General features: G+C 41.6%; 2 protein-coding genes across 5 annotated transcripts; one reads left to right on the forward strand and one right to left on the reverse strand.

Moving 5' to 3' along the window:
- Positions 1-10027: 10027 nt before the first annotated feature.
- Positions 10028-20808, forward strand: tmem269 (transmembrane protein 269). Of its 3 annotated transcripts, none has more exons than XM_053423814.1 (8): positions 10037-10124; positions 10278-10346; positions 12433-12476; positions 14931-15078; positions 15510-15607; positions 17353-17496; positions 17622-17822; positions 18537-20808. In XM_053423814.1, exons 3-8 carry the CDS (start codon positions 12452-12454, stop codon positions 18644-18646), a joined length of 726 nt encoding a protein of 241 aa, XP_053279789.1. In that variant the 5' UTR covers positions 10037-10124; positions 10278-10346; positions 12433-12451; the 3' UTR covers positions 18647-20808. The 3 variants fall into 3 exon arrangements, with proteins under 3 accessions (XP_053279791.1, XP_053279789.1, XP_053279790.1); XM_053423815.1 differs by having other exon boundaries at positions 10106-10124; positions 13290-15078; XM_053423816.1 differs by lacking the exon at positions 10278-10346 and having other exon boundaries at positions 10028-10124; positions 13290-15078.
- Positions 20373-24244, reverse strand: si:ch73-206d17.1 (tyrosine-protein kinase STYK1). Of its 2 annotated transcripts, none has more exons than XM_053423813.1 (10): positions 24060-24244; positions 23839-23962; positions 23536-23667; positions 23220-23420; positions 22579-22760; positions 22406-22486; positions 21966-22183; positions 21846-21886; positions 21645-21741; positions 20373-21412 (listed from the first exon to the last, which is right to left on the reverse strand). In XM_053423813.1, the coding sequence occupies exons 2-10, from the start codon at positions 23885-23887 to the stop codon at positions 21241-21243; spliced, it is 1173 nt and encodes a 390-aa protein (XP_053279788.1). In that variant the 5' UTR covers positions 23888-23962; positions 24060-24244; the 3' UTR covers positions 20373-21240. The 2 variants fall into 2 exon arrangements, with proteins under 2 accessions (XP_053279788.1, XP_053279787.1); XM_053423812.1 differs by having other exon boundaries at positions 22406-22489.
- Positions 24245-24435: the final 191 nt, after the last annotated feature.

The following is a 24435-nucleotide window of genomic DNA, read 5'->3' on the forward strand; positions in this document are numbered from 1 at the left end:
AAAAGCTTCTGCTGAGTTCATCTTCTCGTCTCCTGCGTCTGTTTGTTCTTCTTTCTTTTTCTTTTTGTTTATTTGATTAAAAAAGGACAGAAACCTTGGTGCTAATGTCGGACGTGAAGATGCAGCATGTGCTCACGCAGCTGCAGCTCTGACACACGGGATTTCATTTTAGTGATTCAGTGATTTAGATGGAGGAGGCTCCGTCACTTTGTTAGCATGCAGGGCGCTCGAGGTGGATGTGAAGACGATGTGGAACGACCCGACGTGATTGAGTAGATCTCAAAAAAAGCAGTTTTTGAAAAGTGAAAAGGGTGTAATTTTTTTTTTGGGTGGAATGTGTGGTCGTTGAAGATATTGTTTTTATGTGTAAAGATGTGTTTGTCGGTTGTGTGCATCTCAGCCCTTTGTGTGTGTGAGTGTGTGTGTGTGTGTGTGTGTGTCATCATCCATATCCTCAGGAGGGTCAACTCAGAACTGCCTCAGGATGTGACCTCATTATCAGGCTCTAAAAAGTAAAAGTCTTCTCGCAGTAGAAGCTTCCTGTGCAGGTTGTGTAGCACTGACCACACCACAAAAACTACAGCAGCATCATCACTTTGGGGTTCACACACCTTTTTTATTCTTCTTCTCATTTTTGTAAGCATTCAAATATTTGTATCAATATCCTATGAGTGAGCACTATCCTTTCACTTAGAGTCGCCTCCTTTTTATTTATTTTGTGTTATTTTTCCTCTTTTTTTTAATCACAGACGCTTGCTCAATCTCTTTCCTCTGGTTTTTGTGTATTGTCTCCCACACACCCCCCTTGTCCCCCCCCCCCCCTCTCATGTTTTGAATATTACGTTGTAATTTCTTCAGAAGTCACGCCCCCTATGAAGTTCCATTAATAAAAAACGTCTATTACCTGGATGGAGCTGCTCGAACCGGTCTTATTATTCAGTCAATGAAAGAACGAACAGAAGTCTTAGCCTCCAGATACGATGAATGGATTATTTATTTACACAGAAATGACGTCATCGTGAACACGTGGACTGAAAAAAAAATCCATCCGGTCCGTGACGACATCTTTTTTTGTGTATCTGCTCTTGAAACTGGATTTTCTTTAGAAAACACAAACGTTGTCCAGAATCTTTTTTTTTTTTTTTTTTTGTTTTGACGCCATCGCAAGATACGAAAGTTGCACTTTTAGTAACGATGGCGTGAAGTGAAGTTCACAGTTCAAATGAATGAAACATGTACCAGATGAAATATTGAAATATTGTCCGCGTCAGGACGAACCTGTCTGTTCCATTTTCCAGTGTTGAAACGGACACGCCCCCTCGCCCTTTGGTGTTTCTTAATTAAAAACAAAATTCATGTGCTATTTTTAGTCTCGTGAGTTTTTCTTTTCTCAGATCTGCATCACTCGTTCCTCTGCATGGGGGTGGGGGGGGTGGGGGGGGTAATGGAGGACGTATAGATTCACATCATTGTTCCCAGGTCGTCCATTGTGCATTGAGCCTGTGACCCAGTGGAGATGACACTTTGCCTTTGGGAGGTTAGGACCCAGTGTTCCCTGGTGGAGGCGACACCCAGGCTCTCTCACATGGATCTGCCCCTCGGCTGCAGAGAGCTCCTCTTTCACAGTCCGACACCCTATGGATTCAAGAGATGATTAAACAACAATTCATGTCCCTGCGACACACATAAATATAAAGAAGTGACGCTGCTTCATATAAATAATAAACATTTAATACCTGTGTATTATGCACAGTGATATACTTCAGTTTATTCTAATGATTTTATGAATTCAAGTCGAAAATCAGCAGAATCAGCCTTAAGATTAAAAGACCTGCAAATAGAAGTTAACTACAAATAGTCTAATTCAAGCTGAATCATGATGTGATACCATCACCAGGGGGCAGTGATGTAACCAGATGACAGGGACGCCTTTAGCAATGAGGGGGGGTCGGGGGTGGGAGCTGCACCTGTACATTATTATTGACAGACCGTTTGACCACAGGGCCACAGGCTCAGTTTTCCTTGTATGTGAGAAAATGTCACTTTGTCAAGACGTCACTGTCGAAGTGGGATTTTAAATCTGATCCATCGTGTATCTGCAGCTTCAGTCCAGTGTCTCATCTACTTTCCTTTTGATTTGTTAAAGATTAAAAAAAAGTTTTCATTCACTTCACACTCACACAACCATGGTTCTGATTATTTAACATATTTAATGCATCTTTTTTTTTATCATATAACAGAATAAATGATAAACCTCTTCATCGCACATTTTACAACATTCATGTTTTTTATATTTATTGTGTAGTAAATGTTTATTAAGTCGAGCCAAACAACATTTGATTCACTTTCTATCTCAGGTGTGTGTTTGTTTGTTTATGTGTTAAACATGGAGCTGGACACGGGGGTAAGATTCTATTCTATTAGGGATTAAAAGTATTTGGGTCAGGGCATTAAGAAAAATGAGAGGTAGAAGATTCTTTGTTTCCGGTTTTGCATTTTGAGAATGAAATTGAAACAATGTGGATAAAGTAAAATCCCCTGATCCATCAAATCCAGTAAGATGCTGCCAGTTTTCCATCTTTCCAGGTTTATGTGCTAAATCACATATAACACAGATTAAACTAGAGGAAACTAGAGCCTCTATCTGCACAAACCTCATTCTCCTTCTTTCTACAACACAAACAAAGTTCCTGCTGCTGAAGATCCAAGCTGTCATGTTGATGTAACGACTGTGAGAGCTTCAGTTCATCAGTCTGTCATCGTGGAGGTGCACCTCCTCCCGGGCTCAGGCTCCGTCACTGTGTCGTGCAGACAACCGTCACTCGACACTAATCCTGGTGACTCTACACCTCCGGCCTCCAGGGACACTTCACAGGCCCGAGGCCGCTCTGTTTGACCAACAACTCATTGTTATGTATAGAAACTCAACCCTGTTTCCCAGCAGGTATGTTCTGGTCAGAGAAGAATAAAGGAGAGACAAGCTTTTTGCATTAGAGACTGTCTTTAAATCTGGAACCGAAAAGATTATTATGAGATAAGATTAGATCACGTCCAGGTATTTCAGCACATCAGACTGATTTATTATTCATATTCATATTCATGGCTGTCACGCTGACACAGGAGGTGTAATATCATCTTCCCCTCTGAGCTTCAGAGGTCGTAGTTCAATCCTCTGGCTTCAAACTGGAAAGTGACCGAGTCTCGACTTTCACCCGTTTTTATGTCACATGTTCAAGAACCGGAGACTTGAACTTGAGCATTGAATACGTTTTTTATTAATTATTAACTCATAGTGAACTAAGAACCAGGTAAAGATGCATATGCAGAGATTTTCCCGTTAAAAAATATTTATAATATTTCATGTCAGAGCTACTGGAAGCAGATTTAGGGAATGAACAGGTGAGTAAAGGTTATAGAAATTAAACGTACAAAGAAAAAACTAAATTATTCATCCTTTTAAGCTTGAATTGCAATTTAAAATCAAATAAGATTCAATTCTTCCATAGCTCACCTCTTACTGCTTGATGTCTGAATAATGCATCAATCACTGATACAGAGATATTTCATTATTCAGAGATTGTTCAAGGCTTCACTACAGTTTCCTTAGGATCATGGGTGAGGCTGGGTGCTGTGGGAGGAGCAGGGACACACACACACACACACACACACACACTCAGGATCCCCATGGGTGGGACGTTAAACATTGAAGTGATGAAGAGGAGGAGTAGGACCTACCTCTGTTTATCCCATGTTAAACCCAGAAATGATCCATACCTCCACAGTGTATTTCAGATTTATATGAAACACTTGAAAACACTCTCCTCAGGATCTCCAGAGAGCATCATGTTGGTCCTACAGGTAATTTGCCTTTGTGCACTTTGTTTAATCTCATATTGGTTGATTCTTTGTCGTCTGATTGTTTTCTGTCGCATTGTGTTAATTCAGAGTTTTGCAATCTGGGGTCTTCTTCTATCAGGTAAAAAAAGAGAATAACGGTTAAGTCATTATTTTATCAGTTCATGTATAAAATCAGTTTTAAGCCCTCAGTTCCTTCTTCTTCCTCCAGACCTCCACTCACCTGTCACTGCTCTGGAAAGTAAGTCCTGCATCACTTTTAGTTGTTTTAACAAATGACCAAACAATGAGTGACAGGTTGTTCACACCTGAGCCCCCCCCCCCCCTGCAGCATGTGAGACGGCCTGGTTTGACGAAGGGGACGTTTCCAGAGACGGGGACTCGGAGCTCCTGGCTGACCTGAGAAGGAAGCACGGGACACGGATCTGCTCCGGTCCTGTGGACATGGAGGCCGAGACGGTGTCCGGGATCAAGTCCCAACACGCGGGGAACAACTTCCACATGTAAACAAACGAGTCGACAGTGAAGTGCCATGACTGGAGGTTCATGATCCTTATGAATAATAGAAACAGCAGCTTTAACCATTACCTGGTTTTTCATTTAGATCATTCACAGAATTGAAACAAATGAACTAGAGGAACTTGAACTGGAAATGTGTTAATATACAATTATACGATGAAGTAATAGGTGATATTGGCTGATATTAAGAGGATAAAGCTGATTTAATGTGTTAAAACTTTTAGCTCTGAGGTGAAATATCTGTTGTGTTAACTTTTGTGGATGAATGAACTTTAACGACTGTAAATTGAGACCTTATCTTTGGAGACTGGAGCGTTAGAATCCTGGATCAGACGTTTGGATACCACTGTGGATTTTACTGTTATTTCTACCATCCAGATTCTGATGCTTGTGTTTTGCAGTTTCAGTGCATCGCAGGGTCTCTTGTGCCTCAACTCAGAACAGACCTGGAATCAGTGTGAGGATTACAAGGTCAAGTTCACCTGCAGCGGACGCTTCTGCTCAGGTTACTACAGATATATAAGATGTTCTTTGAGGGAAAAGTAGGAACGTTTGACCCTTTTTCTTAAACCAGTATCCTAACAGCATCCCTCACTGGTCACAGAGTGCAGGACGCGCTGGTTCGACCACGATGACCCAACAGGAAACGGAGACTACGAGCTCCTCGCTGACCTTCTCAGAATCTACCCTGGAGAAATCTGCCGGCAGCCAATCGCCATCGAGGTCCAGACGGTCTCTGGGGAACCGGCCTCCAACACGTCTGACACCTTCTTAAAGTGAGATTCACACCATCATCCATTGTGTTTTATACCTGAAGAGCGATGGGGACATGCTGTTTTCACCTGTCATTGTTTTCTTCACTGTTTCCTGCAGTTATGACGCCACCTATGGGTTTGTCTGCGTGACTGCAGATCAGGGGAGCAGGGGTTGTGAAGATTACAAGGTCAGGTTCACGTGTCCGGAAGAGTTCTGTGAAGGTATGAACACGTAAATAAATACAGAAACCATTGAGTGCCCAATGTTCATGCTGGTAAATGAGTGTTAATGGAAAATGGATGGATGATCATTTTCTGGTAGGATGTTCAGAGATGTAAATAGTTTCCCTTGTCGACACAGAAAATCAGCTCCACCAGATTCAACTTGGTGTTCTGGATATTGTATAACTTTTGCATTTCTATTTCCTCTTTTCGTTTATTTGAATTTGGTTTCAATAAAAATCGTTGTATTGGGATTTTTAATACATAACATGACAAACAATTATCTTCTGGTTCATACAATTCAACCTAGCTGCGGCTAGGGGCCAGACCACTCTTGGCCCTGAACAATGAAATCACATTTGATTTATACTAAATAAGCCCCTCCTTTCACAGAGGTAGAATGTTTATCCAATCAGCTCTCTGCGTGTTGTCTTCAGGCTTAGATTTGGTCACCTTCATTCTGAATGAGGACCCCTTCGAAGTCTCACTACACATTTACATCAGGCCTCTGCTCAGTAAAACCTGTTTTCTCTCAGTTAAACCCCCCGTTCTCTCAAACCCCCGGTGAGCTGCTGCAGATCTGTTTGATCTCTGACCTGTTTGGGCCCCGAGGAGAAGTTCCCTTCCACCGTTGGTCTCCCTGCTCGAGGCCAAACGACCACATTCAACCGTTAAATCCTTTTATTGAAAGCAAATACAACCGTGGTCACCTGATCCCCCTGCAGCGGTAACCTCCCCCGATGACCCTCTGCGTTCATGTGTCCTGTGCCCAGTGTCCCAGCGGTGTCGAACCCGGTGGCTGAGCGGTGACGACCCGTCAGACGAGGGGGACGTGGAGTCCTTACCTCAGCTGATGAAAAGCTTCCCCGGCCAAGTGTGTAAAAACCCAATCAGCATCGAGGCCCAAACCACGAGAGGAATATCCGCCCACTACACCGGAGACACCTTCCTCTCGTACGATGTGATATCGAACACACATGTTCAGATGTGACTCTGTGGAGCAGCTTTCTCACGAGGAATCCATTATTCTTCATATTTCAGCTACGACGTAACGTTTGGGTTTGTGTGCATCAACGACAAACAGACGGGTAAACAATGTGAGGATTATCAAGTGGTCCTGACCTGTGCTCCAGACTTCTGTCAGGGTGAGTTCTCATGTTTGATTCACACGAAAGGAACCGAGTGAAAACAGAATAGAAATTATAACAGTTCAACAAAAGATCACAATGTGTTTAGTTGTTAATCTACAGCAGAGAAGAGCCTGTAGCCAGAGCTGTGGCATATAAGATTATTAGATTAACAAAGTCCAACAAATGAGAAACCAAGTAACTTGTTATTTTGCATTGGGAACATTGAAAAAAGGTTTTTCTTTGTAATAATTTACAGCATTGTTTTTTAACAAAGGCACAGGATTGTGTGAATGCAGCTTTATTTTATAAGAACCCTTCACAGACTGATGCCTGAGGACCTAAGAGGCCAATGAACAGAGACGTGTATTTAAGCTCTGAATCTGTATCTGACCTTTCTGTGAGACACTGATATCCCAATCCCAAGAAGTAACGTAACAGGTTCTGCCTCATTGGCATTATACAAGTCATAAAGAACAAACATCACAATAGGTCTGAATCCGAGTGTCGATATCTTTGTGTGTGTTGTTGATCAGGTTGCAGGACGCGCTGGTTCGACGTGGACAATCCCACAGGGACAGGAGACTATGAGACTCTCCTCCAGCTGCAGATGCTTTACCCGAGTGAGGTGTGCAACCAGCCGGTGGCCATCGAAGCCATGACGCTGTCTGATGTCCCTGCACACGAGACGGGGGACGTCCTTCAAGAGTAGGTTGCGGGACTGACGAGGGACGATGATGACAACAAGACTGCTTGATACACAACACGTCTACTCACATATTCTACCAGTGCTGACAATACCTGCTTCCTTCATCTCTGTCAGACGTTCCCTTATGTATAAATACTTTAAACATTGACAGACTTTTCGAATTCCTCACATTATATTACATAATTTACAACCTGCCAGTCTTTCTACACATTGAACTGTATGAATAGCAGCCGGAGGAAGTATTGCATCACAACCCTGGGTCCTAAGTAATGGCTTGATTCATTCTGTTTTAATTTATGGTAAATGATAATAAAGAAGTAGTTATTTTACAGTTATTAGATTCCTTGACAGTTAGATAAGAAGATGAGTGGTCAGCAGCTTCTTATCTTATCATGCTAAGCTAAGCTAAGCTAAGCTAAGCTAATCTGCTTCTGGCAGTTGTGGAACTCATGATAAAAATACATTATTAACAAAGGATCGATCAGAACCAAGACCTGCAGAACCCGAGACATCCTGACTTCTAATCTAAACGAGTCTGAAAGCGACATTCCCCATAATGCAACTGTATTTGGATTTTTAATACATAACACGACAAACAATTATCTTCTGGTTCATACAATTCAACGTAGCTACTACACATCAGCAGAGAATGTCACCAGTCTAACTGCAGAAAACATTCTTGCAACAACATTCTATATATATTTTCCGGTGAGCTGCTGCAGATCTGTTTGATCTCTGGCCTGTTTGGGCCCCCTTTAACACATCACCTATTATGTATTCCTGCAGGTATGATGCCACTCGGGGTTTCTCCTGTGTGAACGCGGAGCAGCCTGATGGGAAAAGTTGTCAGGACTACAAGGTCCGCCTCACCTGCCCCAGGAACTTCTGCAAAGCCTAGAGGAAGTGGAATGTTAGATTTGGTGTCGGTGGAGGATTTGTAACAGATAGAAGATTTTCAAATCATCTTTTCTTGTAGGATTCCTGATTTATTTTTCTTTTACACTTGTGTTTAACAAATACACACATTTTAATGTAGCATGGTATCAACTTGTGGTCTAGAGAATATTTTAAAGTATTTGTTATTTCAGAGTTCACAGGCCTGCATGTTCATTTTTCAGATCCAGACTCGACTGAGTAGAAGTGTTTCTTTATATAAATTGGAAATCAGCAGGTAGCCAGGTAACACCTCTTGGTTACAACAAGAAAAGCAAGAATGAACATGATTACTGTAAACATCACACGTTGACGTACACAAATCTTTATTTGTAGACCAAACACATTTTGATATTTTAATAAAAACCTCTCAAGCTGCGTTCTTCTCTGAGCATTCAACTGCAGTCCTAATGGCATTGAGAGGATTTACACATCTGTATAGTACATTGTACTGTCTGAATTACTGTATGAACGTTTTACAGATTGGGACACGAGGCCTTCACAGTGACATTAAAACATATACCAGTAAAAAAATAAAGATTTGAACTTTGTATTATACAGAAATTATGTTTAATTTGACTTATCTTGACAACGTTGACTGAAACGTTGAGCTTCAGTCATACAACATATATCCCAGGCGGGTATATCACCTAAGAATTAATGGATCATGGATCTATTCAAGTGTAAATCCATATGTTGCTTGTATATTTACTCATTTAAAAATGAATTCTCCACTGGAGGTGAATCTTAAACTTAAATCACAAACAGGGACTGAAGTGTCCATCATACAAATTCCACCTGATTCAAAAAAATAACAGAATCACAACCAACTTGAATTAAGACAATAGACTGAAGGCTCATCTGTTCTGCTAAATGCACGTTGTTAAAATTGCCAGACATCAATGTTCCCTGTTGTTTTTACATTCAACCCAGCTGCTCTAAGGAACGATACAGGAAGTCGTTCCTCCCAACCGCATTAAGACTGTACAACTCATCTACCTCTGTCTGAGCCACCATCACAGAACTGCACTAAACAGACCTGTCTCCTTGCACTGTGTACCCTGTACAACACTCCGCTCCATACACTGGAACACTTACTTCACATCATATGTGATATGTGTTAATATAAACCATATTGATACTATATATCATTTTATAAAATAATATTGTCTTTTGCACACTCTAACTACATATTCTCACCCTCATAGTATATTATATTATCTATTGTATAGTCAAATACTTATATTTATACCTCTACTATATATCATATCATATTATATCATACTCTTTGTATATTATTTGTATATATAAGTCTATATACACATATTTATACATGTGTACATGTTATTATTATTATTATTATTATATTTACTATTATTATTATTATATATACTTTTGCTGCCATTATTATTATTACTATATACTGCTATTATATTGGTATAATTACTATCATATATAAATATATATTATGTTATATTTATATACTATATATACTGTACTATTTTTATATACTGTCTAACAATAACATTACCATCATATCATCAGTACTATTACCATCTTCTTGCCACTGCACCTTATCTACCTATTTATCTTGGGTTTCTGTTTTTATTCTTTTTACCTCAATATTTTTATTTTTATTCTATTGTATTGTATTTTATTGTATTCAAATGTACCGGCTGCTATGACGACTTAATTTCCCTTCGGGGATGAATAAAGTAATCTATCTATCTATCTATCTATCTATCTATCTATCTATCTATCTATCTATCTATCTATCTATATATCTATCTATCTATCTATCTATCTATCATCTTGCTGGAATCATGAACTTTTTGTTTGAAACTCGTGCACAAACGAAACGGCGGCGGCGGTGGATAACAAAAAAAAAACGCCCACCACCAGTACCACGGACAACGCGAGCGTCACATCCGGTGGAATATTCCCACGAATTTACCCTTGGTCTTTAAAAGGACGCGCTGAATAAAGCTGCTCTGGAGTCGACAGGTAAACGCTCACGTGTTATTTACAGGATCCTGACGGTGTGAAGACCTCACGCGCTGCAGAGAAACAACAGACATCCGTGCAACGGACATCAGACAAAAGGCACAGACACACACACACACACGAGAGACTTTTTTTTTTTTTTGTCTTTTTGAGGCTCGTGGGTGTTTTGCACATCTCCATCATTTTTGTGGAGACTCGGAAATCTGTGGAGTTCCTTCCCAGGTAAGATCAGGACGCCTCGTGTGAGGCGGAGATGATTCTGTTTGTCTCAAATCGGAGGCTCGTCTGCTTCGGGCTTATTTATCGCGTTATTTGCTTGTGACGCAGCTGCGCCACACTCGCCGACCTATGCGCATATGGGGTGCAACCGTGCAACAATTCATTCACCAGTATTCTGATCATATATTTCCAATATTCAGCTCAAATCTATCACATTTAGCTAATTTAGGAAACATTTAAGACATGTATGAGCATATTTCTTCAATTTGATATATATTGTATGAGCTCAATGTTCAATCTATGTGCAAACCATAAATGTTAACCTAAATATTACATATAAATGTTAAATATATATGTTATATCTAAATATAAATGTTCAATGTACATGTAAATGTTGTATCTAAATGTAAATGTTAGATCTAGGGAATAAACTATATTTATTTTATTTATTTATCTTAAAAACAGAGGTCACAACGGGCTTTGACAACACAGCCAAAGGAGGAAATACAAACGAGTACACGTATAAGCAGTAAAATGAACAATATAGAAGAAGTAAACAAGTCAAACTGTGAGTTTTCAACCCCCAACGCTGGACCAGGAAGAAGGCACACGAGGTCACAACAATTCTGTGACGTAGTTCGCGGCCAGACGCTTTAGAAGTGATCCGCAGAATCTTAAAATCAGTTCTATAATGGTAAACCAGCCAATCTAGAGAAGCAAGGATCATGTGACTGATGTTGCCTTTTAAGACCAGAGATAAACCCTGCTTTTCTAAATCTAAAAGTCAAATGTTAAATATACGTGTATTTAAATGCGTAAATACGTATCTTTAAATGATAAGTGTCAGATCTCAATGTCAATGTTGGATGTAAACTGCCTGGTTTGTTTTAGTTAATGGACAAACTGTGAAAACCTTGACACTTTGGCCTAGTTGTCCTCTGAGCAGTGTTTGGGTTTTTCGACTGCACCTGAACGCAGCACCAAAAACGAAATTTGTCTGTCCTTAGAGGACCTGAGTGTGTGTGTGTGTGTGCGTGTGAGTGTGTGATTGTGAGTATGCGTGTGCATGAGTGTGTCTTTCTTTCTTTGTGTGAGTGTGGCTTTGTGTGTTAGTGTGAGAGCAAGTTTGTGTGTGTGTATGTTAGTGTGAGTGCGGGTGTGTGATTGTGTTTGTGTGAGAGGAGGGGCAGTGTTTGGTTTTGTGCGTGTGGTTGTGCGTGTGTGCGTGCGCGTGTGTATCTATGAGTGTGTTAAAATGGTACACGACCAATTCACGCCCTGTCGTGTGGGCGTGGCTGTTTGCCCTGACACCCCTTCATGGGAAGTGGGATAATTTCAAAAATATTTAGCTTTACATCTCGCAATGACATTTATATTTAACATTCACATATCTATCTTATATATATATATTTAATATTTAGATTCAAAATTGAATGTTTTACATATTGATATAACATTTAACATTCAACTCATATATGACTTAAATATGAGGAAAATTAGTTAAATGCGAAGAAACTGAGGTAAATATTTGAAATATATCAGTGTTGATATATCAGATGATGTGCGCCACGCCCCCCCCCCCCCCCCCCCCCCCCCCGTTTCTCACTGATCAGCTGAATAAGCCTCTCCTGCCCCCAGTGGTGGTTTTCAAACAGCAACTGGTTTGAAGGTCCGAAGAACAAAAATGACTGATTTGCCAAAATGTTGCAACACAATGAGATGGAGGGTTAAACACACAATATAGATTAAAATCAGAAGTGCTACTTTGAAATAATCCTTATTTAGTCAGACTGTGTATTACACAATACAGGAGCCAACAAACAAGGCTTCAGCAAATATTAGAGATTCAAAACCACAAATTGAAAAATCTGATTATTTAAATTCCATTTGAATTTTCATTTAAATAGAACACCTGAAACCAACAGGAGCAGCCGAGACTAAAATGTCCTTTTCTCATTTTTAGATTGATTTGTGGAGACAAAACGCTGCCAAAACAAACAAGCTTATGATGATGATTTATTTTAATAATGTGTGTTTATCTCCACAGTTGAATGTGATATAAGTAATGTTTATCTCTTTAATCTTGCAGCTGTGAACCAGAGACAATCATGATCCTCCTGACTCCCCCTTCTGGTAGGTACCCAGTGTGTCAATCTCAATTTTAATCTGGATTACTGTACACACCTACGTACACAGGCACGGGCGCCAGAGATTAAAGACGAGGTTTACTCGGAAAAACATTAGGGCAGAGAAAAATGTTGCTGAGGCAGTTTGTGATCTGCCTCAGTGAATGAAGAGTGAATGAAGAGGAATAAATGAATCATTTGAGGAAGTACATGTTTAAGAAACATAGACGGGATTAAATCTCCCATGACTGATGTGCATTATCTGTAATTAATTGAAATGTCATTGTCCTTTTAATTCACTACACGTCATTACCTGAAATCTATATAACTTCACATTTAAACAAGTAGTTTAAACGGTGTTGCAAGTTCACTTTGGATTTTACCACTTGTGGATTTCTTTTGTTTAGTCGTTACCAGGTAACAGCCAAGTAACATGGCAAGGGCTTTCCCAGCATGCATTGCACTCAGCAGGCAGCCACCCAGAAATAGAGACCTGCTTAGAAATTGAAATAAAAAAAGTATGTTTGTCTCTGGCTGTTTTCCTCTTTTGTTTTTTATTAGTGACCAAGACAGTTTGTAAAGTGGTCAGAGTAAAAACTTGACAGCACGCTCAGTAACCACAGAGCCTGGATCTTCACACGTGTGAGGCTCTAATGGTATCATACAATTGACTGTTGTTGTCTGATCAGAGAATATTCAAAATACCAGGTTGTGACTTGTTGTTAAAAGCAGATTTTTTATTTTCAAAAGCATGCTGTCAAGTCAAAAGTGTGAGTTATTGTTTGCTTTCTGCTGTGTCTCATACGCTGTTTTCTTTCAGATGAAGAGTCCCTTGAACTCGCCTGGCTTTGGAATCACAGGAAGTTCAGGGTGAAAAACACTTGAAGGGGTTGCTATTCCGCAAGGTTTAAGACACAAATTGTCAAAGTTTCCAGGTCATTGTGCATAAAATGTCTTGGACAGTACTATGACTTGAGAGAAAAACATAAAAGCTCACATGACCCCCCGGGGGGCGGAACACAGGTTCCCCAGTCGTCACTTAGAAAACATCACAGCATCGTGAGGGGAGGAGGCAGAGTTTTTTTTTTTTTGATGGAGTGCGGCAGCAGTCATTCCATCTTGCTGACTCACGTAGTCAATGTATCCTTTTTTAAAGTTTGAATTATAACTTTAGCACAAATTCCACTTAAAGGTACAGTGTGTAAGATTTAGGTGAAAAGGATCCATTGGCAGAAAGTGAATATAAAATAAACCTAGTGATGTTTTTACTAGTGCGTTTCATCCCAATTGTGCAAAATGTAGTTTTCTTTAGCCAAGAAGATGAATATTAAACACTTCCTATTTAAATATTTAAATCGGGAGTGGGTCCTCTCTACGGAGGCGGCCATGTTTTTTTTACAGTAGCCCAAACTGGACAAACTAAACCTTTTTGAGTTCACTTTCATGTTGGAAAGGGGATTCGGCTGCAACCTTCAACTTCACCACTAGATGTCCCTAAATTCTACACACTGAAGCCTTTTGAAGAAAACATATGGCCTGCTCTATGATTTCTTTTGACGATGTAACTTTGAAATCCCTGACATTCCCCAACAAAAATGACATTGAAACCAGGTGAGGTTCCAGACTTCTCTTTACACAGCAGTCCCCATTTAAACCCCGGGGCTGCAGTGGTATTGATGGGACCAGTATAGCTGTGAGTGCTGCTGCCGGTCCTCGTCTCAGGTCACTAGGCTTGATCAGAGTTAACGGGCTAATTGATCTCACGTCTGGTATGTGTCACTGCAGTAGGTCCAGTTCACGCTCACTGTAGCCAGTGGTGTATGTGTTAGTCCCCTCAGTGTTCACAGCTTGTTCCCTCACACCAGTATTTGTGTGTATTTGACCCCTGATAAGATCCAGATTGAGTGCTAGCACTTCACATGCATCGTGTTCAGAGATTTACTTTCAAATATCTAGATATTTGAAGCTTAATGCATGAGAGTGTGGCCATTATTTCTAATAGTTATGTATCATATTGCATAAACTGACGAGGCGAGGCTGTCTTTAATGTTGCATGCTGGAGGCTGAGTGAATGTGTAGTAACAAATTTATTTTAGTGATCTGAGAAAGGATGAATGTATCGTAACGTTGGTCTCCACCCATTGAACATACGTCTTGGTAAGTGATACTTCTTCTACATAAGACGGGGAATCAGCTTCTTAGTTATGATTTAGTTAAAATGAAAGATGATTTAGAAAAATATTATTATCCTGGTAAATCTTTATGATTACTTTCAGAATTTTTCCTCTCACCTCAACTGGAGTCTGACTCAAAATGGGATATAATCAGTAGACTGCTCCCATTCAGACTCACTCATCAGAAGGTCAGGGACTCACAGACAGGGATTTAGCTTTTTAAACCACAGCAGAGGTTATCGAGCCGACACGGGCCGCTTCTTACCACTGTCATCCTGTGGTCTCAGGTTTCTTCCAGTGCACCAACAAGCTCTTTCTGAGTGATCAGGCCGCCTGGCTCCACGTCAAGGAGTTCGCCCGTAAAAATGCAGCGAACGCTCTGTCAGTCGCCAACATGGTCATGGGCATGGCCTCCATTCTCAGCAGTCTCAACGGGTGAGTCAACACGCCGTCGCTCTACTTTACAGAAACAATAAAGAATATGTGGGCTACACTCGTGGGTGTGGGGAAATGTGGGCTAATAAAACAATGATCGAATGTTGTGTCAATGTACATTTTGATGGACTTCTGTCACTTCCTTTATAGATATAGATTCATTAAGATAAGTAAAATGAATTATTTATGTAAATACACTTGTGGTGACGCAGAGGGACCAACAATTATTGGATGAAACACAAGCTAAGTTATAAAAGAGGTACAAGTATACAAATCTGTAATCCTGGACTCTGAAATACTTTGTTTTACTTATTCATAAGATGGTGTAGAGCTATCCACTTGCATGAGTTTCAATTCTACTCCACTGTCGACGTTTTTATGATTTTTAAACGCATTTCTCTCAAACCTAAACCCTTGCTCTCTTTGTGCAGGCACCATCATGCCGCATGTTGGTTGGTCCTGATTGGCTACCTGCTGGATTACGCAGATGGAGCGGTTGCCAGGCGACTGGATGCCTGCTCGGCGCTGGGTAAGTGTTTTGGTCGAGAGCTCTCACCGAAATAGAAACTCCAGCCGCAGCGCTGGCACAGCTTCCAGCACAGTGCTTTGTCTGGACTTTCTAATTCAGCCTCGTTAAGTCTCCGACAAAAGGGGGGGGGGGGGCAGCAGAGCCGTGAAAGGAAACTCTGGGAGTCTCTGAGAGAACAATCGAGCATGTTCTGTTCCATGTAACTTGAGACTTTGTGAATCAGTGTCCTTTTGAGGAGTTTCTAGAGTTGGTATCACTAGTAGGATTTAGGTATGAAAGTAAACAGCATAAGATCTCCCCCCCCCCCCCCCCCCTAAATACTGTGCAAATACACAAATGCAAATGCAAATACACAAATGCACCAACCAACCAACCAGTGCTCTGTAGTGGGGGGGGGGGGGGGCAGTGTGTCCTCACTCTGAGAACATGTCCTCCTCTACGTCCTCGGTTAAACCACTGCAGCGGTCGGCAACTGGTGGTTAAACCACGGGCCAAAGGCAAAGAGAGATCATTTAGATTATTAGATTATTTTTGTTTCATCAAATCGGACTGAGACACAGAACACGGAGCTCAGCCGCTGATCTCTGTGAGGCAACAACACTCATAGACTCCTCCTCCTCCTCCTCCTCCTCTGTGGCCATTTGTCTTCAATGCAAAAGCACAATGTTCGTTTTGTTGCTGCGACACTTTGGACTCTTAATGTGAGAAGTGGTTTAGTGAATCAATCAAACTTATGAATAAACCACACAACTGCTTTGAAGAGTAATAAATGGAATTGAGTTTCATGGGATGAAAAACATTCACTGCAGATAAACCAGGTAGGATGAACACAGAGTTTTTAAATGTCACACTAAATCTGAAGAAGCATCAACACACAACAAGAGAACACAACATTCCCCCAAAAAAATGTTATGGCCTCGACATCTATTTTTTATCCGTTAATGTTCTGCCCTGTACGTTGTGACGCACTTTGTAACCTTGTTTTTCCGATGAGAACAAATAAAGTGGTTGACAGGCAGGTTTAAAACCGGCTGTGCTCTGGCTCTATAGTCACCGGGACACAAATAGCTGCTTCCTGCTGCTGCTTCACATTTTTCTCAAATTCCGAAAATAGCTCGCAGGTGCATCACAATTCAATTCATCATCGGCTGCACATTTCAGGGGCTTTGTGTCCCAGCGAGGTTCTTTCTGCATGACTTTGCAGGTGGATGTTGTTGCCCCCCCCCCCCCACCAGTTATTTTGTCACATGAACAATCGCTCTCTGATTTAAGCAGCCCTAATTCCACAGGATCACGCTCCAATTGTCTGTTTTATCCCCGTTGCTTTGAGTTCCTGGCATACCTGACATTTTTTAAATTGTTGACCCCTGCGGCTCGTGGAATTCCAGCTCGTTGGTTTGATCCGTGGCCTGAATCCTCCGACCTCATGCTCTGAAAAACATGCTCCCTGTTCCCGAGGGATAAAGAGACAAGGCCGCGGAGAATGTTGTTTACTGAATGACTCGCTGTCGGGCTGACGCGGTAATTTCCACTGGGAGATTTTTTTAGCAGGGAAACGCTCCACGCCACTGTCATGTGATGGTGACATCAGCAGGGACCAGACACAGGAGATGACAACGTACAAAATCTAAACTTTCAAAAGTCAATAAATCACTGACTGATAAACCTGACTGGTGTCATTATTCTCTGACTAGAATCTTTTAGCAGCTACACTTGTATTTAAATGTTTGTTTTTTCGGGCTCAGGTGCGAAGCTGGACGATTTCGCCGACTTCACGACCTTCGGAATCGCTACGTCACTTCTCCTGAGGACAACGGACCTGATGGACAACATCCTCTGCGTGTGCTACGTGCTGTCGGTGTTCGTCCGCCTCTGTTTCTACTCAACCGGTAAATTCCAAAATATTATATTTTATATACTATATCGTATTAAGTGCTTTAATCAAATAGTGTGATTGTTGTCTCTATAATATTTAAAGGACTTAATGGGGATTTGTTTTTGTTTGCCATCTCAGGAATCCCCTTCATGTACCGCGGCCTGCCCTGCACTTACGCCTCGGCCATCGTGTCCTGTGCCACAATACTGTCGGGGGGGAACATGGCCGTGCTGCGCATCGTGGTCGTCGCCATGATCCTCTGCATGATCAACCACAACTTCTACCCCCATGACAAAGTGCTGGAGTCCCAGGCCTGGAAAAAAGTCGTTTACTTTGGAGGTATGTAGATGGTTTTATGGGAATAGGATTTTGTCATAACTGTCTCTGAGACAGTAGAGTGAAATAATGAGGGAATTAAAAAAAATTTTTAACTCGTTTTGGTGAAGACTAAACTCTCAGCAAGGATTTGAAAAACTAGTAATTTGTGTTCACTAATCACTACACAAAATGAGTCGACATAAATTGTCCTCTAGCGTCGTTTTCAGGTAAGTTTTTCACTCTAGTATCAAATATGTGGAAGATTCATCGGCCTCAGCTGAACTTTTCATTTTGGTCTAATTAGCGAATGTCAGTAAGTTGATTAGAAGGTTAAAGTAAGACGGTGAATTTGGTGAACACCTGCCTGTTGTGGTTAATATCACTGTGAACATATTAGCATGCTGACATTAGCATTAAGCCAAAAGCACCACTGTGCACCAATATGCATATGGACGGATTATCATGACCACGGGCCATATTAATAATAATAATAATAAATACATGGTGTGTATAAAGCACCTAAGTGATCAAAGTCACTTTACATTGGTTAAAAAAGCTAAGAAATCAATTAAAATGGTTTTGAAATGGAAGGATTTGATTATACAGCTGATAATAAATATCTTATAACACCACGTGGTTTAATCTGCTTATTTACAAAACAAACTAATTTCATAACCACTGATGATATGATTGATCCCAATTAACTTTTACTTTCTTTTTTTTTCCGGTTCTCAGGAGTCATCATGTTGTTCTGCTCGTCATCCCCCCCCATGTGCGTGTACTACCTGCTCTGGTGTTTCTCCTACGTTTTGTTCCCGACTTCCCTTTGGAGCAGTAAAGTGTAGAGAAACGGGTTCTGGTCTTGTCCCAAAACTCGCAGTAGGTTCACCTCCGGCTGATCTGGGCGAATTTAGTTGTCCCAGAATGTTGCTGCTCCCCACTGCCCTGGAGGATTCAAGCTGAACATGCTCATGCAGGCTAACACTTGCTCTATTTTACCTTTATTTTGATGAGACAGAACCTGGATGACAGGGAGTTGTGATGAGGGACAGGAGGGAAGGACATTTTTAAGTCACTTCTAAGAATTTAACCTTCATACACATGTTTTATGTCTTTGTTGCAGTGTCACTGAAGCTGAGGGGGGGGTTGCCTGTTCCAAAAATCAGAGTTTTCATCAGGTTGTCTAATCTCCTTACTTCAGTGTTAATGCAGTCTTTCCTCGATGGGTATATTTTCAAAGGAAATGATTGCAATGCTTTTCTCCAACATCTTTGCCTCATATTTAGTTTTGCAGCCACACGAGGCATCACGACCACTAACACGATTTCCACGGTGTTGGGCGTAGAGTTAGGAATTAACTGTATGTGCTGCTCTATGGAGATAAGACCTTTAATCCAAGAGTCTTATTTCTCTGCAGCAATTTTTTTTTATTCAAAACTCCATGCCCCTCTTATCTATAACACAGTAATGAACACACACGCATCGCACAGCATCTGTAACATCTGTCAATGTTTGTATCAGGGTTGGGGTCAATTTGCTTTTTAACGGTATTCAGCTCGTGGTGTGTCGTTAAAACTCGTATCGCACACCTTCAAACCAGCTAATCTAAGATTAGGGTCTTTGGATCATGGGGCGAGAATCCACGCTCCTCTGTTATTCCTGGACTCCAGCCCTTGTGCTTTTGTTAATCGCGTTCTTGTTTTTTCTTCCAAATTGTGAGTCTGTCCAGGACATTGTGTGTTTAGATTTCAGTGTTTTGCATGACTTTGCCTGTTTGAAGAGGCAATGCAGTTTATATATCGAATCCACACTGGATCACCATTACCCCCCACCCGCCTGTATATTACCTCTCTGACCACGGCTGCATCACAGGTGTTTGACAACTGAGTGAAAGAACACCTGCAGCGTTAGGAAATTAATAATTAAGGTGGAGTCGGAAATACATCACGAGTCGACACCGAAAACCATAACTAACACGGCTGCAGAGGTTTTCCTCCACACGAGATTAAAGATCCAGTGTGATTTAGGTGAAAAGGAACTATTGGCAGAAATTATCCTAGTGATGTTTTCACTAGTGTTTCATCTAAATTGTACTAATTGTTGTTTCTTTTACCCTGCAACGTGCAACTTCACCACCAGATGTCACTAAACTCTACACAACCAACCTTTAAAGAGAAACAACACAAGGACTGTAAATCCTGCCTTTTCCTGCCACCTAGTGGTTACGGATTACAAATTATAAAAATGTTGTTGCATGACAGTCTGTGTGAACAGTGCAGCTGGACTGAAACTTTAAAAATCCACAGAGATCAGGCGAGGAGAGGAGAAGTGATTCTCTTTAACTTGGCCAGAACTCGGTCCTTTTTTAAGCGAGGACAACTTTTGGGCTCGTGCCTCACAATCGGTGTATTTCTGCCTCCCTGCACATGTGTGCGACAAATGGGGGAGATTACATAGTTTTATATGGATTCTTTCAGAAGCCTGATGAAAAGCCTGATGTTCTCAACCCCCCCGTATTCAAACTACACCTACTCACAGCTGTCAGAATAAAGGGAAGGACATCATTCACGATTTGATTTCTTGTGATTTTATTGATATGTAACTTGTATAAACTCCAGACTCTTCTGAGAGGAAAAAATGAACAGACGGAGCAAAATGTCCTGAATCAAGACCTAGATTTAAAAAAAAAACATCAACACAAAAGGACACGACCTCTGATTCAGATGTGGGTTCTAACCGACCCTGGCTTAGTTCATGATGACGGTGCATACACAGACTGAAATTAAAATCTACTCTAGTTCGTTCACTAGTGCATTCAGCTTTCCTGTGTGGGTGTTTTGGTTTTCAAACTGTAAAGTCACGGTGACGTGATGCATGCCGAGAGCATAAGAGATACTAAGCCTGTACTTTGATTAAATGATGGTGATGAAAAGAAAGAAAGATCTCGATGAATGATCTGTGCTTTCAAGTCTGTACTTTTTTTGACAATAAAGGGGAAATTGAAATATCCTGTTTTCAGTGTTTTTATTTCAATTCATTATTCTTCATGCGCTGGAGGGTTTAAATTCAATGGAAGACATAATACTCAAGGGCAAGGGTTATAGATGGATGACATGACAGCTCCCCAGAAGTGAAGCCATCATCTTTGTTGCCCCCTGGTGGCTGGCTACATTCACGGTGAGTAATAAAAAAACTAAAATATGGTTATTTGATGCTATAAAACAGGGTGAAACATCCTGATTTACAATGATACTGGCTCATGATTGGTTGAGCATGTGTATCGTTGGACCAATGCTACACAGACTCCAAATTATGCCAAAAGCACAAGATGGTGCATATCTGGGACATGTTAGCATTTCTGTACACTGGGAGATGGTCGAGATGCCGTCGTCCATTTTTTATTTCAAGTCTATGTTGCATCCTGGGTAAAAAAAACAACCTATGTGGATAGTCCTGCCTTTCTGTTATAGTCAAATACATCTATGACCTCAGGAACATGAAGAGGTTCAACGTCTGCAAAGAGCAGGGAGGACTCCAGCAGCTTGATGATGGCGGAGAACGCAGGTCGGTCTTTGAAGCTCCACATCCAGCAGTACTTCATCAGATCATACCTAGAAGAACAAAGGGATGGTCTGACATCTTGGTGCATACAGACATTCATTTTCTGTGTTCCGTGGCCTGTCTTCACAAATATACCAGAGAATACTTCATGGATCTTGATGAAAGGCATATTTAGGGGACTGATAGTTGATATAATATGGTTTCATTGGCTTCTTGAGCTGCTGTACGGTTACAAATGTTGGCCCAGAGCGGGGTCACTTCATGCTTCAGTAGTTTACTTACAAAGGTCCTCCACAATTCCCAGGCCTCTTCATTCGATAGGACGCCTGCAGCTTTGGAAGCACAGACTGAGGCTCCAGCTCGGGGTAGGGAGGAGAGCCTGGGATGGAACCAAGAAGATGTGACTTTAAAATACACTCATCTCAAAAGGCATAAAATAGAATAAGATCATTTGTTGACATATAATAGGACATGGTGCTTTACCTAAAGTCACCAGCTCATACAGTAGGATCCCAAATGACCACCTACAGGGAGAAGAGTATATTAGCTCAATCTGCATTCTACGACTTTTTTGTGTTTTGTTTATTCTTCGCCAGAACTTACACGTCACTCCTGTCGATGCTGAGCTGCGTTGTAATCCTCTCAGGAGCCTGCCATTTGAGAGGCACCTCTGCTGCCCTCGGCCGAAATGCTGAATCCATTTTGCGACCTTCAAACGCTACACCCAGTCCAGACACCCGGGCGGAGAGGCCTGGGCCAATTAAGATGTTCCTGGCTGCCACATCACCATGCACCAGCCTGTGCTCTGACATCAGGTAATCCTGAGAGAGGAATCAATCACGGGCAAACGCTTCAATCTCTAGGTCATAGATTCATTTAAAATTCAAGATTGACAACAAATTTTCCAGATGGGGAAAGACGATAAGCGCATCGAGACCTGCGCCGGCACAGAGGGACATCTCCAGCAGAGCACTGCGTCTCAATTGAGAAAATTGTAGTCAAATTGTTTGTGGGAAATAATTGGTCTGCACAAAGTGACTCACCAAGCCAGCTGCAACCTGCTTTGCCACCAAAATCACAGACCTCTCGGAGAAGTTCTGCAATGGATCTGCCATTTCTGAGTTCTTCTAGAGGGGGGAAACATTTATTGTCATTTGCACGTTTAATCTAATTTAAATTCGAGGTTATGTCCTGAACGCTTGTGTAGTGCTGTTACATTTCTGAGGGTCCAGAGGAAGAGAAGCAGGTTCCCTGGGCTGCAGGCGTCTAAGAGCAGATACATGGGCAGACGCCTGGTCTGACAGAACAGCATCCGCACCATATTGTCATGTTTACACACTGTGGCGTGGAACAGGAGCCACTTCACAAACTCCTTCGCCTCAGGGTTGTTGGGCCCGTCTGGATGGAGTTAAAGGTTCAGTGTGTAGAGTTTAGTGACATCTAGTGGTGAGGTTGCATGTTGCAGCTGAATACCCCTCGCCTCACCCTCCCCTTCCAAACATGAAGGAGAACCTGTGGTAATCTTCAGTTGTCATAAAATCTCTAAAGGTTTAGTGTGTCCAGTCTTGGTTTCTGTTAAACATGGCGGCGTCCATAAAGAGGACCCACTCCTGTTGTAAAGTATTTAAATATAAAGGCTCATTCTAAGGTAAAGACAACAACAAGTTAGATGATTACACACTAGTTAAAACATCACTAGGAGTATTTCATATTCAATTTATAATAAAAAACATCCCTTTCACCTGAATCTTACACACTGGACCTTTAAACGAATAACAGAATTACAGGATCACCACAACACCAGCGACCTCTTCACAGAAGAAGGTTTTTCTCTGATCACCCAGGTTCAGGATTTACCCCGAAGAGACTTCACCACCACGGCCGAGGAGGGACCGTCCCTCCTCTTCAGCTGAGCTTTACAAATGGGGCCATAGCGTCCTGTCTGCCAGAACTCCAGTCCCTCCAAGACACACTCCTCAGGGATCTCCCAGGGACACAAACCCTGCCGGACCCTTGGAGCGTAGACAGAAGCTTCACTGAGAGTGACACTGTGCCGGCCTGTTAAAAACACAAAGTCAATGCCGGGGAGTTAGATAAATACGACCTGGGCATTGCTCTCAGGCATTCATTTAGCATAACTTGGTGTTTTACTAAGAGGCAAAGAGGTTTATACCATTTGAAGGGCTCTGTCCTCTCTGCTTGTTCTTGTGCAGACTGCAGAAAATCAGGATCACCACTAAAACCGTGCTGAGAGCCAACAGAGACGGGATGATGATCACAGCCAGAGGACCTGACGACTCCTCAGCTGCACCACAGGAGAGAGAAGGAGCAGGTTCAGCACTTTCCAGAGCAGATTTCAATTTCAACCAGTGTGAGGAAAATGAGGGGGGGGGGGGGGGCATCTCAAATGCAGCCGCAAGAGAGGGACCAGAATTTGGATCAGACATTTTCTCTATTTGGAGCACATGAAACTCACAGCACATAGGGAGCGAGGTGTCGTTACCACACGGCGTGTCCACATCCATGAGGAGCAGCTGACATTTCTCACATGTGATAGAAATATTGGATCATATCAACAGAAGGAATTCAAAGGTTTATCCCTGTTGACAGAAATAAATGATTAAACAAGAACTGAAAAATCCATGATGTCCCGAAGAGTAATGGCTCCAGATTACTTAATTACTTAATTGTTCCTACCTGACACCTAACGGCCTCCTGATGGATTCATCTTGAATTTCCAACCCTGTGATGCATCATAAAAGTATTACCAGCAGCAGAGAGCTGGAACGACAACAAAGCTGTTATCAACCGCTTTTATAAAAATGAGCTCAGCTGTGTCTGAGGCCGCTGACCGCTGTGGTGCGCTGAGATGTTGACTGAAGGTTGATCATTAACAAATCTGCAGGAGCGATAACAGAAACAGGTGCAGTGCTCACACCTCCTGCAGCCTCTACAGCTACATGACCAAACTCTGATCAGTATTACTAATAAAGAGTTGATTTCTCTGGGAAATTTGGCTCATTAGACAACAGAAATATAAAGTAAGAAGTAAAAACACTGTAATACCTCCATT

This window comes from Pleuronectes platessa, chromosome 6 (genome assembly GCF_947347685.1).
Source record: "Pleuronectes platessa chromosome 6, fPlePla1.1, whole genome shotgun sequence".
NCBI lineage: Eukaryota > Metazoa > Chordata > Actinopteri > Pleuronectiformes > Pleuronectidae > Pleuronectes > Pleuronectes platessa.

What these genes read in the sequence shown, in the direction of transcription:
- tmem269 (XM_053423814.1), top strand. Translation starts at nt 12,452, where the DNA reads ATGATCCTCCTGACTCCCCCTTCTG. An exon ending in CCTCTGTTTCTACTCAACCG is followed by an intron (nt 17,497 to 17,621) that starts GTAAATTCCAAA and finishes TTGCCATCTCAG; the next exon opens with GAATCCCCTTCATGTACCGC. An exon ending in AAAAGTCGTTTACTTTGGAG is followed by an intron (nt 17,823 to 18,536) that starts GTATGTAGATGG and finishes TCCGGTTCTCAG; the next exon opens with GAGTCATCATGTTGTTCTGC.
- si:ch73-206d17.1 (XM_053423812.1), bottom strand. Translation starts at nt 23,887, where the DNA reads ATGGATGTGGACACGCCGTGTGGTAACGACACCTCGCTCCCTATGTGC. An exon ending in GGTGGTGAAGTCTCTTCGGG is followed by an intron (nt 22,761 to 23,219) that starts GTAAATCCTGAA and finishes AACTCCATCCAG; the next exon opens with ACGGGCCCAACAACCCTGAG. An exon ending in GTATGAGCTGGTGACTTTAG is followed by an intron (nt 21,742 to 21,845) that starts GTAAAGCACCAT and finishes GTTCCATCCCAG; the next exon opens with GCTCTCCTCCCTACCCCGAG.